Consider the following 15372-nt stretch of genomic DNA (forward strand, 5'->3'; position numbering starts at 1 on the left):
TTCCAGTGGGGGTACTAACGAATACTCTGATTCTGAGTATGTTAATGCGATACGGTACGACCATGAGACCGACTTACGAGATGACCTTGCACCTGACCTAGAAGCTCAAGACATTAATGACATTTATGATGAACAGGTCCAGGCTTCGATTAAGATTTCTATTGCCAACATTCCTGTCACAGCCATTGTTGATACAGGAGCAAACATCAATGTGATGTCATCATGTCTCTTCAGACAGGTGTCTTCTGTTTCAAAAGTTTTGTCATTGCCGATTCAGGGCTGCTCCATATCGGGAGCGATTGGTCCATTGAAACAGAGAGACAGACACAGCCTCAACTGTAGATAGAATCTGTTTCGGTTTCCTGCCTCTTGCGTACTGGAAATTTCCTTGTGTGAACTGTTAATGATAAGTATTGTGTTGAACAGCGCACGGACTTCATGGTAACAGCTACTACATGTAAACTTTAAGTATTAAATGTTAAGTATGGAAAAATTGTTTATAGTGATGGACATGAACTGATATTTCTTCAACAAGCTGAAGCAGGGAATTGAGGTTGCACCAAGAATTTCAATTTAATTTTAAGTTAGTAATAAGAAAAAAAGTGCTTGCGAGGCGATTGCCCGGAGCTATATAAATATGTAAAGGTGAGAAATGGAGAAGGATGCGTAAATAAGCACTTCTCTCAAGGTACAAGAAGATAGATTTATTTTTAGTAATGTAAGTACTTGAAGTTCTGTAGTAAAAGCCCAAATTACCTGCTTAAAAAAAAGGTACATGGTCAAACAGTCCAGACAGTGGACAGGAGTAGAAGAAATAGCTTAAAGTTCAGTTAAAGCGTGCTGTTAAATGGAAAAAACAAGTGGTAACCCGCATGTGTTCACGCAAGGAGACAAAAAGCTGTAGTAAACTAAGTAAGGTGAAATACAGTACAAATGGAGGCAAACCATGAAGCATCAATAATGTAGCGTAAGTACTCCACGAGGCCATTAATTGCTATGAAAGTAAACTATTTCCCTGTGATCTGAGCCCAATGTAAAGAGTATATGAGGAATGTTAGCTGACGAATTGATTTCAGTAGAATCAAGTTACTAAATAACCACACAGCAAGCCCCCTGTATCATAAATAAGTCCAAGTAAAGATCTTCAGAAGATTTGTAGTGTAATCTAGCGACCATTCAATACCCTAATTGAAGGCTAATCTAAAGAACAAGCAATGCAGTGATATTTAAACTTAATATTGACTATAACCTGAGTAAGACGTAGAAGTAGCAAAGCATGCTGTAAGGAAGGAGGTTGAAGTTTATATATGTGCCTATGTTTATTAAGATAATTTTATTTACATGCAGATTTTATTGCAAAAATGTCTCCTAAGACACTCCTCTTATGAAATCCATTTTCCTTCTGCCCGTTCCTTTTGATCCTGGTTCATTAACCCAGACCAAGGGTCGACTTGTAAAAGGCACGTGTGCTTCGAAGCAAAGCAGTGCTTATGAGAAATGTGACACGTAGCGTGATGAACTTCGCTAGCTTTGGTAATGTTTGTTATGGACCGGTTGCGTAAACCCAGTGAACTGTCGGTAATTCCATTCATGCAAAAAAAAAAAAAAAAATAGTAGACACGCGTTACCCTATTTTTTTTTAACAGAGAACGATTGCTGAGTACATGAAGCGAAGAGGGAGACCTATTGTTATCCAGTCTGCCCTCAAATATAAAAACAAATTTGGCAAGCAAAAAAAAAAAAAAGATTCAGCGTTAAATGCATGCTCGTTAAGTAGTAGATATGCTGCGTGGCAGTAGAAAATGATCTCGGGTGCACTAAAGAATAAATGCAACGAGTGTTGCGAAACCTGTAGTTTTCATAATGAGGAGATGAGCACTTAAAAGAAAGTTTGAAAGAATATTTTTAGGTTCACTAGTGAAAGTAAACCTTGAGATATAAAGAGTCCATTCATAAAGCAGTTGTTCACTGGACTTAACAAAAGGAGTGACCATTAATTGTAAATATTAGCTCGTAAGTGATCTTTTGTAAATAGTAGAATATAAGTCTTTCTGTACCAATGGAGGAAACCTGCAAAATTGATTGTTTTGTAAATGAACTCCATCGGCGAAGGAACTAAGCACGAATGCTGTGTGAAGATGCACACTAAAGTGCGACGTGCATAATAAGAAGAACTGTTCACTGTATATTAGTGGTAGTGTTGTACTGCAAGTGTAAAAAGAAGTCAAGGCTACGACAACAGGTGCAACGCAAAGTTCAGTGTTGTTCTAAGTGCAGCGACAGCTAAAACATTCGTCGTCACTTACCTGTGAGCCTCATGGGAGGCAGTTGACAGAGAAGTATGGAGGCAGCTTCAGTGTCTGGCTCCTCCGATGGAAAACGCGCGCGAGGTGTTTGTATCGATGCACTCGTGTGATACGAAGTTCACAAAAAAAAGGAGCACTCGACGACCACCAGCTCTGTTACAGCCTTAGCGCGAACGGATACTGAGTATTGGAGCTCACGCAACACTGTGCAGCCGCTGTGAGTGGCTGACGTGTGGGTGACGAAACAATCCAAACTTTAAACTGCTAACCGCCATGACTTCAATCGTACATACTGGAGGAAAGACATTTGTACACTTGTGTGACTACATTTTCATATGTAAATTAAGCAATTTTCTTGAGTTGAAGTTAAGATGAGTGAGAAGTAGATTGTTAGATTACTCAGGCCTTAAAGCCATTAATACTGGCACTCCTGAACACTGCTAAAATAAATTATAATCCTGTCTCTTGATGGACAAAGAAAATGAATGTGCACTATAGGAAGACCCTAAACTCCAGACCAGTCCCGATCCTTAACAAATGTATCCAGTAGCTTGTAAGTCATACTAATAATTTTCCACTTCTTCTGTTTCATATTGTAAATAAAAACCCGGGAAGCCACTTGAATTCCTGGAACCACAGTGGAAAGGACAGATGTACTGCATGATGAACGCCGTAGAAAGCTAACACAGAAAGTGAAAGCATCACGAAGTGTAGTGCTACGTTATTAAACTGTAATTGAACCACAAGGAGTCAGCAGATGCTCGAACATTGTCCACTCTAGTTTAGTGAAAATAAGCACTCACTGTACTCATGTATTAGTTGTTAAGCGCAAGAGAAAGTAATTCCTGAATTCTATCCCCTGAAGTGCGAAATGAACGTTCACTTATTGTTGTAAGCAAATATGGACCAAACTTAAAAATGCACATAAATGTTAGTCTTGGTATTATGGAATGAAGTGACTGATGAACAAAGAATGAAAAACTTTATTTTGAAAAATGATAAATATCTGATATATGTTTGTAAATGTGATTTCAATTTATGTACTTTGTACGCCAGTAACGTTATGTAAATGTCACACCAAAAATCACGAATATCTCATGAGGACATGAGGATCGAGGTAATCCTTCGGCATTCCCTCTCTCCTCATGGGAGGCAATGAGATATTCGCTATTTTTGACTTCATTAAAACAACAAATACGAGTAGTTAATACTTTCAGCCAGAAGGCAAATACTTGTTTGTAAATAATGATTAATGTATAATAAGGCGTCGCATGGCGACGGTGGAATTTTCTAGATAATGTAATTCGTCGTCTTTGGGCGGCAATAAAAACAGAAAAATACGGATAGATATACGATCCTTCACTATTTTGTTCGAGGGAGAACAAATGAAGCCTTGAGCGCTAAGAAGACTTTTACTGTTTTTCTGAAGTAAGACGGACGCAGATTTGTGGCAGTCTGATCTAATTTTTACTAAATGTATAAAAACGTGTATGTCTGAGTTGAGTGAAGTGTAAAGAACTGTTATAACTTACCGTGACGACGCACGAGCGACTCAAAGAAGACAATGGCTATATAAAAGAGCGCTAAATGGACATGATACGGACATAAAAATCTACCGTCATTGTTGTATTAAGCTTAAGGTACGATATATGTTTTAGTTATAATAAATATTTGTTCTGGGAATACTGAATCATTTAGCAGTGCTCATTCCTATTATCTCCTCAGTATTATTTTCATTTTAATTATGCATTTTGCTAATATTACAGACACCAAGATCAGCAGTCTAATGTGCGTGTTACATTGATAAAAAGAAAACTGTTTTATCGTCTTCTTGCATCAGCTTTAATATCGAATTTCCCTTTTGTGTGATGTTACAGTTGTTTTTGCGCCCTTAAGAACTTTCTGGTCCCTTAGGAAATTGTTTTGTCATAACAATAACTTCACAACCGGGTATGATCGTATCTACGATCATGAAGTAATTAGAAAGACGATAACGCAACTTCTTAATCAATAGCACGCTAGTTGTGACTGCCTCAAGCCACGCGAAACCGCAAGTAAAAACTATTCACATCTCATAATGCAATATTTTATGACAATGGTCAATCCATGATTCTTACGCCAATTGTGATTGATAAAACAGTTAGTTAAATCTCAATTTCCAACTTTCCATTGAATAGCAACATCACTTCTATTTTGTAACATCACACATTAATCATTATTTACAAACAAGTATTTGCCTTCTGGCTGAAAGTATTAACTACTCGTATTTGTTGTTTTAATGAGGTCAAAAATAGCGAATATCTCAGAGTCCAGTTTTAGATTCCTATGCTTCACTTCAGGTTTACTGTATACCTTGCACCTTCTTATTGACGATGAAACACAGAAATTGCATCGGAATTTAATACAAAAGGCACAATGCTGACTTAAGTAAAACAGGACTGACACTCTAAATTTGTATGATTTGAACCTCTCCTGTGAGTCCAGTTTTAGATTCCGATGCTGCACTTCAGGTTTACTGTCTCCCTTTGACCTTCTTATTGACGATGACACACAGAAATTGCATCGGAATTAAATTAAAAAGGCACAATTCCGACTTAAGTAAAAGAGAACTGACACTCCAACATTCTATGATTTGAACCTCTCCTGTGAGTCCAGTTTTAGAATCCGTTGCTTCACTTCAGGTTTGCTGTATCCCTTGGACGTTCTTATTGACGATAAAACACAGAAATTGCATCGGAATTAAATTCAAAAGGCACAATGCCGACTTAAGTACAAGAGGACTGACACTCTCACTTCCTTTGATTTGAAACTCTCCTGTGAATGCAGTTTTAGATTCCGATGCTTCACTTCATGTCTACTGTATACATTGCACCTTCTTATTGACGATGAAACACAGATATTGCGTCCGAATTTAATACAAATGGCACAATACCGACTTAAGTACAAGAGGACTGACACTCACACTTTCTTTGATTTGAACTTCTCCTATGAGTCCAGTTTTAGATTCCGATGCTTCACTTCAGGTTTACTGTATACCTTGCACCCTCTTATTGATGATGAGACACTGAAATTGCATCGGAATTTAATACTAAAGGCACAATGCCGACTCAAGTAAAAGAGGACTGACACTCTCACTTTCTTTGATTCGAACCTCTAATGTGAGTCCAGTTTTAGATTCCGATGCTTCACTTCAGGTTTACTGTATACCTTGCACCTTCTTATTGACGATGAAACAAAGAAATTGCATCGGAATGAAATTCAAAAGGCACAATGCGACTTAAGTACAAGAGGAATGACACTCTAACTTTCTATGATTTGAACCTCTCCTGTGAGTCCAGTTTTAGATTCCGATGCTTCACTTCAGGTTTACTGTATCCCTTGGACCTTCTTATTGACGATGAAACACAGAAATTGCATCCGAATTTAATACAAATGGCACAATGCCGACTTAAGTACAAGAGGACTGACACTCTCACTTTCTTTGATTTGAACCTCTCCTGTGAGTCCAGTTTTAGATTCCGATGCTTCACTTCAGGTTTACTGTATACCTTGCACCTTCTTATTGACGATGAAACACTGAAATTGCATCGGAATTTAATACAAAAGGCACAACGCCGACTTTAGTAAAAGAGGACTGACACTCTCACTTTCCATGATTCGAACCTCTCCTGTGAGTCCAGTTTTAGATTCCGATGCTTCACTTCAGGTTTACTGTATACCTTGCACCTTCTTATTGACGATGAGACACTGAAATTGCATCGGAATTTAATACAAAAGGCACAATGCCGACTTAAGTAAAAGAGGACTGACACTCTCACTTTCCATGATTCGAACCTCTCCTGTGAGTCCAGTTTTAGATTCCGATGCTTCACTTCAGGTTTACTGTATCCCTTGGACCTTGTTATTGACGATGAAACACAGAAATTGCATCCGAATTTAGAACAAAAGGCACAATGCCGACATATGTACAAGTGGACTGACATTCTAACTTTCTATGATATGAACCTCTCCTGTGAGTCCAGTTTTAGGTTCCGATGCTTCACTTCAAGTTAACTGTATCCCTTGGACCTTCTTATTGACGATGAAACACAGAAATTGCATCCGAATTTAATACAAATGGCACAATGCGGACTTAAGTACAAGAGGACTGACACTCTCACTTTCTTTAATTTGAACCTCTCCTGTGAGTCCAGTTTTAGATTCCGATGCTTCACTTCAGGTTTACTGTGTACCTTGCACCTTCTTATTGACGATGTAACACAGAAATTGCATCCGGATTTAATACAAATGGCACAATGCCGACTTAAGTACAAGAGGACTGACACCCTCAGTTTCTATGAATTGAACCTTTCCTGTGAGTCCAGTTTTAGATTCCGATGCTTCACTTCAGGCTTACTGTGTACCTTGCACCTTCTTATTGACGATGAAACACAGAAATTGCATTAAAATTTAATACAAAAGCACAATGTCGACTTAAGTGAAAGTGGACTGACACTCTAACTTACTATGATTTGAACCTCACCTGTGTGTCCAGTTGTAGATCCCGAGGTTTCACTTAAGGTTTACTGTGTCCCTTGGACCTTCTTATTGACGATGAAACACAGAAAATGCATCCGAATTTAGAACAAAAGCACAATGCCGACATAAGTACAAGTGGACTGACATTCTAACTTTCTGTGATATGAACCTCTCCTGTGAGTCCAGTTTTAGGTTCCGATGCTTCACTTCAGGTTAACTGTATCCCTTGGACCTTCTTATTGACGATGAAACACAGAAATTGCATCCGAATTTAATACAAATGGCACAATGCCGACTTAAGTACAAGAGGACTGACACTCTCACTTTCTATGATTTGAACCTCTGATGTGAGTCCAGTTTTAGATTCCGATGCTTCACTTCAGGTTTACTGTATACCTTGCACCTTCTTATTGACGATGAAACACAGAAATTGCATCGGAATTTAATACAAAAGGCACAATGCTGACTTAAGTAAAACAGGACTGACACTCTAAATTTGTATGATTTGAACCTCTCCTGTGAGTCCAGTTTTAGATTCCGATGCTGCACTTCAGGTTTACTGTCTCCCTTTGACCTTCTTATTGACGATGACACACAGAAATTGCATCGGAATTAAATTAAAAAGGCACAATTCCGACTTAAGTAAAAGAGAACTGACACTCCAACATTCTATGATTTGAACCTCTCCTGTGAGTCCAGTTTTAGAATCCGTTGCTTCACTTCAGGTTTGCTGTATCCCTTGGACGTTCTTATTGACGATAGAACACAGAAATTGCATCGGAATTAAATTCAAAAGGCACAATGCCGACTTAAGTACAAGAGGACTGACACTCTCACTTCCTTTGATTTGAACCTCTCCTGTGAATGCAGTTTTAGATTCCGATGCTTCACTTCATGTCTACTGTATACATTGCACCTTCGTATTGACGATGAAACACAGATATTGCATCCGAATTTAATACAAAAGGCACAATGTCGACATAAGTAAAAGTGGACTGACACTCTAACTTTCTATGATTTGAACCTCTCCTGTGAGTCCAGTTGTAAATACCGATGTTTCACTTAAGGTTTACTGTGTCCCTTGGACCTTCTTATAGACGATGAAACACAGAAATTGCATCCGAATTTAATACAAGAGGCACAATATTGACTTAAGTACAAGAGGACTGACACTCTAACTATCTATGATTTGAATCATTCCTGCGAGTCCAGTTTTAGATTCCGATGCTTCACTTCAGGTATACTGTACCCCTAGGACATTCTTATTGACGATGAAACACAGAATTTGCATCCGAATTTAGAACAAAAGGCACAATGCCGACATAAGTAAAAGTGGACTGACATTCTAACTTTCTATGATATGTACCTCTCCTGTGAGTCCAGTTTTAGGTTCCGATGCTTCACTTCAGGTTAACTGTATCCCTTGGACCTTCTTATTGACGATGAGACACAGAAATTGCATCCGAATTTAGTACAAATATCACAATGCCGACTTAAGTACAAGAGGCCTGACACTCTCACTTTCTATGATTTGAACCTCTGATGTGAGTCCAGTTTTAGATTCCGATGCTTCACTTCAGGTTTACTGTATACCTTGCACCTTCTTATTGACGATGAAACACAGAAATTGCATCGGAATTTAATACAAATGGCACAATGCTGACTTAAGTAAAAGAGGACTGACACTCTAAATTTGTATGATTTGAACCTCTCCTGTGAGTCCAGTTTTAGATTCCGATGCTGCACTTCAGGTTTACTGTCTCCCATTGACCTTCTTATTGACGATGACACACAGAAATTGCGTCGGAATTAAATTAAAAAGGCACAATTCCGACTTAAGTAAAAGAGGACTGACACTCTCACTTTCTATGATTTGAACCTCTCCTGTGAGTCCGGTTTTAGAATCCGTTGCTTCACTTCAGGTTTACTGTATCCCTTGGACGTTCTTATTGACGATAAAACACAGAAATTGCATCGGAATTAAATTCAAAAGGCACAATGCCGACTTAAGTACAAGAGGACTGACACTCTCACTTTCTTTGATTTGAACCTCTCCTGTGAATCCAGTTTTAGATTCCGATGCTTCACTTCAGGTTTTCTGTATCCCTTGGACCTTCTTATTGACGATGAAACACAGAAATTGCGTCCGAATTTAATACAAATGGCACAATGCCGACTTAAGTACAAGAGGACTGACACTCTCACTTTCTTTGATATCAACCTCTCCTATGAGTCCAGTTTTAGATTCCGATGCTTCACTTCAGGTTTACTGTATACCTTGCACCCTCTTATTGACGATGAGACACTGAAATATGCATCGGAATTTAATACAAAAGGCACAATGCCGACTCAAGTAAGAGAGGACTGACACTCTCACTTTCCATGATTCGAACCTCTAATGTGAGTCCAGTTTTAGATTCTGATGCTTCACTTCAGGTTTACTGTATATCTTGCACCTTCTTATTGACGATGAAACAAAGAAATTGCATCGGAATTAAATGCAAAAGGCACATTGCGACTTAAGTACAAGAGGAATGACACTCTAACTTTCTATGATTTGAACCTCTCCTGTGAGTCCAGTTTTAGATTCCGATGCTTCACTTCAGGTCTACTGTATACATTGCACCTTCTTATTGACGATGAAACACAGATATTGCATCCGAATTTAATACAAAAGGCACAATACCGACTTAAGTACAAGAGGAGTGACACTCTAACTCTCTATGATTTGAACCTCTCCTGTGAGTCCAGTTTTAGATTCCGATGCTCCACTTCAAGCTTCCTGTATCCCTTGGACTTTCTTATTGACGGTGAAACACAGAAATTGCATCCGAATTTAATACAAAAGGCACAATGCCTACATAAGTACAAGAGGACTGACACTCTAATTTTCTATGATTTGAACTTCTCCTGTGAGTCCAGATTTAGATTCCGATGCTTCACTTCAGGTTTACTATATCCCTTGGACCTTGTTATTGACGATGAAACACAGAAATTGCATCCGAATTCAATACAAAAGGCACAATACCGACTCAAGTACAAGAGGAGTGACACTCTAACTTTCTATGATTTGAACCTCTCCTGTGAGTCCAGATTTAGATTCCGATGTTTCACTTCAGTTTTACTGTATCCCTTGGACCTTCTTATTGACGATGAAACACTGAAAATGCATCCGAATTTAATACAATTGGCACAATGCCGACTTAAGTACAAGAGGACTGACACTCTCAGTTTCTATGATTTGAACCTCTCCTGTGAGTCCAGTTTTAGATTCCAAAGTTTCACTTGAGGATTACTGTGTCCCTTGGACCTTCTTATTGACGATGAAACACAGAAATTGCATCCGAATTTAATACAAGAGGCACAATACTGACTTAAGTACAAGAGGACTGACACTCTAACTATCTATGATTTGAATCTTTCCTGTGAGTCCAGTTTTAGATTCCGATGCTTCACTTCAGGTTTACTGTATCCCTTTCACCTTCTTATTGACGATGACACACAGAAATTGCATCGGAATTAAATTCAAAAGGCACAATTCCGACTTAAGTAAAAGAGGACTGACACTCTCACTTTCTATGATTTGAACCTCTCCTGTGAATCCAGTTTTAGATTCCGTTGCTTCACTTCATGTTTACTGTATCCCTTGGACGTTTTTATTGACGATAAAACACAGAAATTGCATCGGAATTAAATTCAAAAGGCACAATGCCGACTTAAGTACAAGAGTACTGATACTCTCACTTTCTTTGATTTGAACCTCTCCTGTGAGTCCAGTTTTAGATTCAGATGCTTGACTTCAGGTATACTGTATCCCTTGGACCTTCTTATTGACGATGAAACACAGAAATTGCATCGGTATTCAATACAATAGGCACAATGCCGACGTAAGTTCAAGAGGACTGACACTCTCACTTTCTATGATTTGAACCTCTCCTGTGAGTCCAGTTTTAGATTCCGATGCTTCACTTCAGGTTTACTGTATACCTTGCACCGCCTTATTGACGATGAAACACAGAAATTGAATCGGAATTAAATTCAAAACGCACAATGCCGACTTAAGTACAAGAGGACTGACATTCTAACTATCTATGATATGAACCTCTTCTGTGAGTCCAGTTTTAGATTCCGATGCTTCACTTCAGGTTAACTGTATCCCATGGACCTTCTTATTGACGATGAAACACAGAAATTGCATTCGAATTTAATACAAATGGCACAATGCCGACTTAAGTACAAGAGGACTGACACTCTCACTTTCTATGATTTGAACCTCTGATGTGAGTCCAGTTTTAGATTCTGATGCTTCACTTCGGTTTACTGTATACCTTGCACCTTCTTATTGACGATGAAACACATAAATTGCATCGGAATTTAATACAAAAGACACAAAGCTGACTTAAGTAAAAGAGGACTGACTAACTTTTAATGATTTGAACCAATCCTGTGAGGCCAGTTTTAGATTCCGATGCTTCACTTCAGGTTTACTGTATCCCTTTGACCTTCTTATTGACGTTGACACACAGAAATTGCATCGGAATTAAATTCAAAAGGCACAATTCCGACTTAAGTAAAAGAGGACTGACACTCTCACTTTCTAGGATTAGAACCTCTCCTGTGAGTCCAGTTTTAGATTCCGTTGCTTCACTTCAGGTTTACTGTATCCCTTGGGCGTTCTTATTGACGATAAAACACAGAAATTGCATCGGAATTAAATCCAAAAGGCACAATGCCGACCTAAGTACAAGAGGACTGACACTCTCACTTTCTTTGATTTGAAGCTCTCCTGTAAATCCAGTTTTAGATTCCGATGCTTCACTTCAGGTTTTCTGTATCCTTTGGACCTTCTTATTGACGATGAAACACAGAAATTTCATCGGTATTCAATACAATAGGCACAATGCCGACGTAAGTACAAGAGGACTGAACTCCCACTTTCTATGATTTGAAACTCTCCTGTGAGTCCAGTTTTAGATTAGGATGCTTCACTTCAGTTTACTGTATGCCTTGCACCTTCTTATTGACGATGAAACACAGAAATTGCATCGGAATTAAAGTCAAAACGCACAATGCCGACTTAAGTACAAGAGGACTGACATTCTGACTTTCTATGATTTGAACCTCTCCTGTGCATCCAGTTTTAGATTCCGATGCTTTAATTCAGGTTTACTGTATCCCTTGGACATTCTTATTGACGATGAACCACAGAAATTGCATCCGAATTTAATACAAAAGGCACAATACCGACTTAAGTACAATAGGAGTGACTCTCTAACGTTCTATGATTTGAACCTCTCCTGTGAGTCCAGTTTAGATTCCGATGCTTCACTTCAGGTTTACTGTATAGATTGGACCTTCTTATTGAAGATGAAACACAGAAATTGCATCCCAATTTAATACAAATGGCACGATGTCGACTTAAGTACAAGAGGACTGACACTCTCGGTTTCTATGATTTGAACCACTCCTGTGAGTCCAGTTTCAGATTCCGATGGTTCACTTCAGGTTTACTGTCTCCCTTCGACCTACTTATTGACGATGAAACAAAGAAATTGCATCCGAATTCAATACAAAAGGCAAAATACTGACGTAAGTACAAGAGGAGTGAGTATCTAACTTTCTATGATTTGAAATTCTCCTGTGAGTCCAGTTTTAGATTCCGACGCTTCCCTTAAGGTTTACTGTATCCCTTGGACCTTCTTATTGACGATAAAACACAGAAATTGCATCCGAATTTAATACAAAAGGCACAATACCGACTTAAGTACAAGAGGACTAATACTCTCACTTTCTATGATTTGAACCTCTCCTGTGAGTCCAGTTTTAGATTCCGATGCTTCACTTCAGGTTTACTGTATACCTTGCACCTTCTTACTGACGATGAAACAAAGAAATTGCATCGGAACTAAATTGAAAGGCACAATGCGACTTAAGTACAAGAGGAATGACACTCTACCTTTCTATGATTTGAACCTCTCCTGTGAGTCCAGTTTTAGATTCCGATGCTTCACTTCAGGTTTACTGTATCCCTAGGACTTTCTTACTGACGGTGAAACACAGAAATTGCATCGGAATTTAATACAAAAAGCACAATGCCGACTTATGTACAAGAGGACTGACACTCTGACTTTCTATGATTTGAACTTCTCCTGTGAGTCCAGTTTTAGATTCCGATGCTTCACTTCAGGTTTACTATATCCCTTGGACCTTGTTATTGACGATGAAACACCGAAATTGCATCCGAATTCAATACAAAAGGCACAATACCGACTCAAGTACAAGAGGAGTGACACTCTAAATTTCTATGATTTGAACCCGTCCTGTGAGTCCAGTTGTAGATCCCGAGGTATCACTTAAGTTTTACTGTGTCCCGTGGACCTTCTTATAGACGATGAAACACAGAAATTGCATCCGAATTTAATACAAGAGGCACAATATTGACTCAAGTACAAGAGGACTGACACTCTAACTATCTATGATTTGAATCTTTCCTGTGAGTCCAGTTTGAGATTCCGATGCTTCACTTCAGGTATACTGTATCCCTTGGACTTTCTTATTGACGATGAAACACAGAAATTGCATCCGAATTTAGAACAAAAGGCACAATGCCGACATAAGTACAAGTGGACTGACATTTTAACTTTCTATGATATGAACCTCTCCTGTGAGTCCAGTTTTAGGTTCCGTTGCTTCACTTCAGGTTAACTGTATCCCTTGAACCTTCTTATTGACGATGAGACACTGAAATTGCATCGGAATTTAATACAAAAGGCACAATGCCGACTTAAGTAAAAGAGGACTGACACTCTCACTTTCCATGATTCGAACCTCTCCTGTGAGTCCAGTTTTAGATTCCGATGCTTCACTTCATGTTTACTGTATACCTTGCACCTTCTTATTGACGATGAAACAAAGAAATTGCATCGGAATTAAATTCAAAAGGCACAATGCGACTTAAGTACAAGAGGAATTACACTCTACCTTTCTATGATTTGAACCTCTAATGTGAGACCAGTTTTAGATTCCGATGCTTCACTTCAGGTCTACTGTATACATTGCACCTTCTTATTGACGATGAAACACAGATATTGCAGCCGAATATAATACAAAAGGCACAATACCGACTTAAGTACAAGAGGAGTGACACTCTAACTTTCTATGGTTTGAACCTCTAATGTGAGTCCAGTTTTAGATTCCGATGCTTCACTTCAGGTTTACTGTATCCCTTGGACTTTCTTATTGACGGTGAAACACAGAAATTGCATCCGAATTCAATACAAAAGGCACAATGCCGACTTAACTACAAGAGGACTGACACTCTAACTTTCTATGATTTGAACTTCTCCTGTGAGTCCGGTTTTAGATTCCGATGCTTCACTTCAGGATTACTGTATCCCTTGGACCTTCTTATTGACGATGAAACACAGAAATTGCATCCGAATTTAGTACAAATGGCACAATGCCGACTTAAGTACAAGAGGACTGACACCCTCAGTTTCTATGATTTGAACCTCTCCTGCGAGTCCAGTTTTAGATTCTGATGCTTCACTTCAGGTTTACTGTGTACCTTGCACCTACTTATTGACGATGAAACACAGAAATTGCATCGAAATTTAATACAAAAGGCACAATATCGACTTAAGTAAAAGTGGACTGACACTCTAACTTTCTATGATTTGAACCTCTCCTGTGAGTCCAGTTGTAGATCCCGATGTTTCACTTAAGGTTTACTGTGTCCCTTGGACCTTCTTATAGACGATGAAACACAGGAATTGCATCCGAATTTAATACAAGAGGCACAATATTGACTTAAGTACAAGAGGACTGACACTCTAACTATCTATGATTTGAATCTTTCCTGCGAGTCCAGTTTTAGATTCCGATGCTTCACTTCAGGTATACTGTATCCCTTCGACCTTCTTATTGACGATGAAACACAGAAATTGCATCCGAATTTGGAACAAAAGGCACAATGTCGACATAAGTACAAGTGGATGACATTCTAACTTTCTATGATATGAACCTCTCCTGTGAGTCCAGTTTTAGGTTCCGATGCTTCCCTTCAGGTTAACTGTATCCCTTGGACCTTCTTATTGACGATGAAACACAGAAATTGCATCCGAATTTAATCCAAATGGCACAATGCCGACTTAAGTACAAGAGGACTGACACTCTCACTTTCTATGATTTGAACCTCTGATGTGAGTCCAGTTTTAAATTCCGATGCTTCACTTCAGGTTTACTGTATAACTTGCACCTTCGTATTGACGATGAAACACAGAAATTGCATCGGTATTCAATACAATAGGCACAATTCCGACTTTAGTGAAAGAGGACTCACACTCTCACTTTCTATGATTTGAACCTCTCCTGTGAGTCCAGTTTTAGATTCCGTTGCTTCACTTCATGTTTACTGTATCCCTTGGACGTTGTTATTGACGATAAAACACAGAAATTGCATCGGAATTAAATTCAAAAGGCACAATGCCGACTTAAGTACAAGAGTACTGATACTCTCACTTTCTTTGATTTGAACCTCTCCTGTGAG

General features: G+C 38.7%; 1 protein-coding gene across 1 annotated transcript in view; it reads right to left on the reverse strand.

Moving 5' to 3' along the window:
* Positions 1 to 3121: 3121 nt before the first annotated feature.
* The window catches only part of LOC124757589 (piggyBac transposable element-derived protein 4-like), a gene marked incomplete at its 5' end in the record, with an annotated part of 37648 nt that continues 25397 nt past the window's right edge, over positions 3122 to 15372 (reverse strand). Inside the window, one exon of the mRNA XM_047249074.1 lies at positions 3122 to 3265. Within this exon, the coding sequence (XP_047105030.1) occupies positions 3122 to 3265 (144 nt within the window). The remainder of the gene's footprint in view (positions 3266 to 15372) is intronic.

This window comes from Schistocerca piceifrons, unplaced genomic scaffold (genome assembly GCF_021461385.2).
Source record: "Schistocerca piceifrons isolate TAMUIC-IGC-003096 unplaced genomic scaffold, iqSchPice1.1 HiC_scaffold_565, whole genome shotgun sequence".
Taxonomy (NCBI): domain Eukaryota; kingdom Metazoa; phylum Arthropoda; class Insecta; order Orthoptera; family Acrididae; genus Schistocerca; species Schistocerca piceifrons.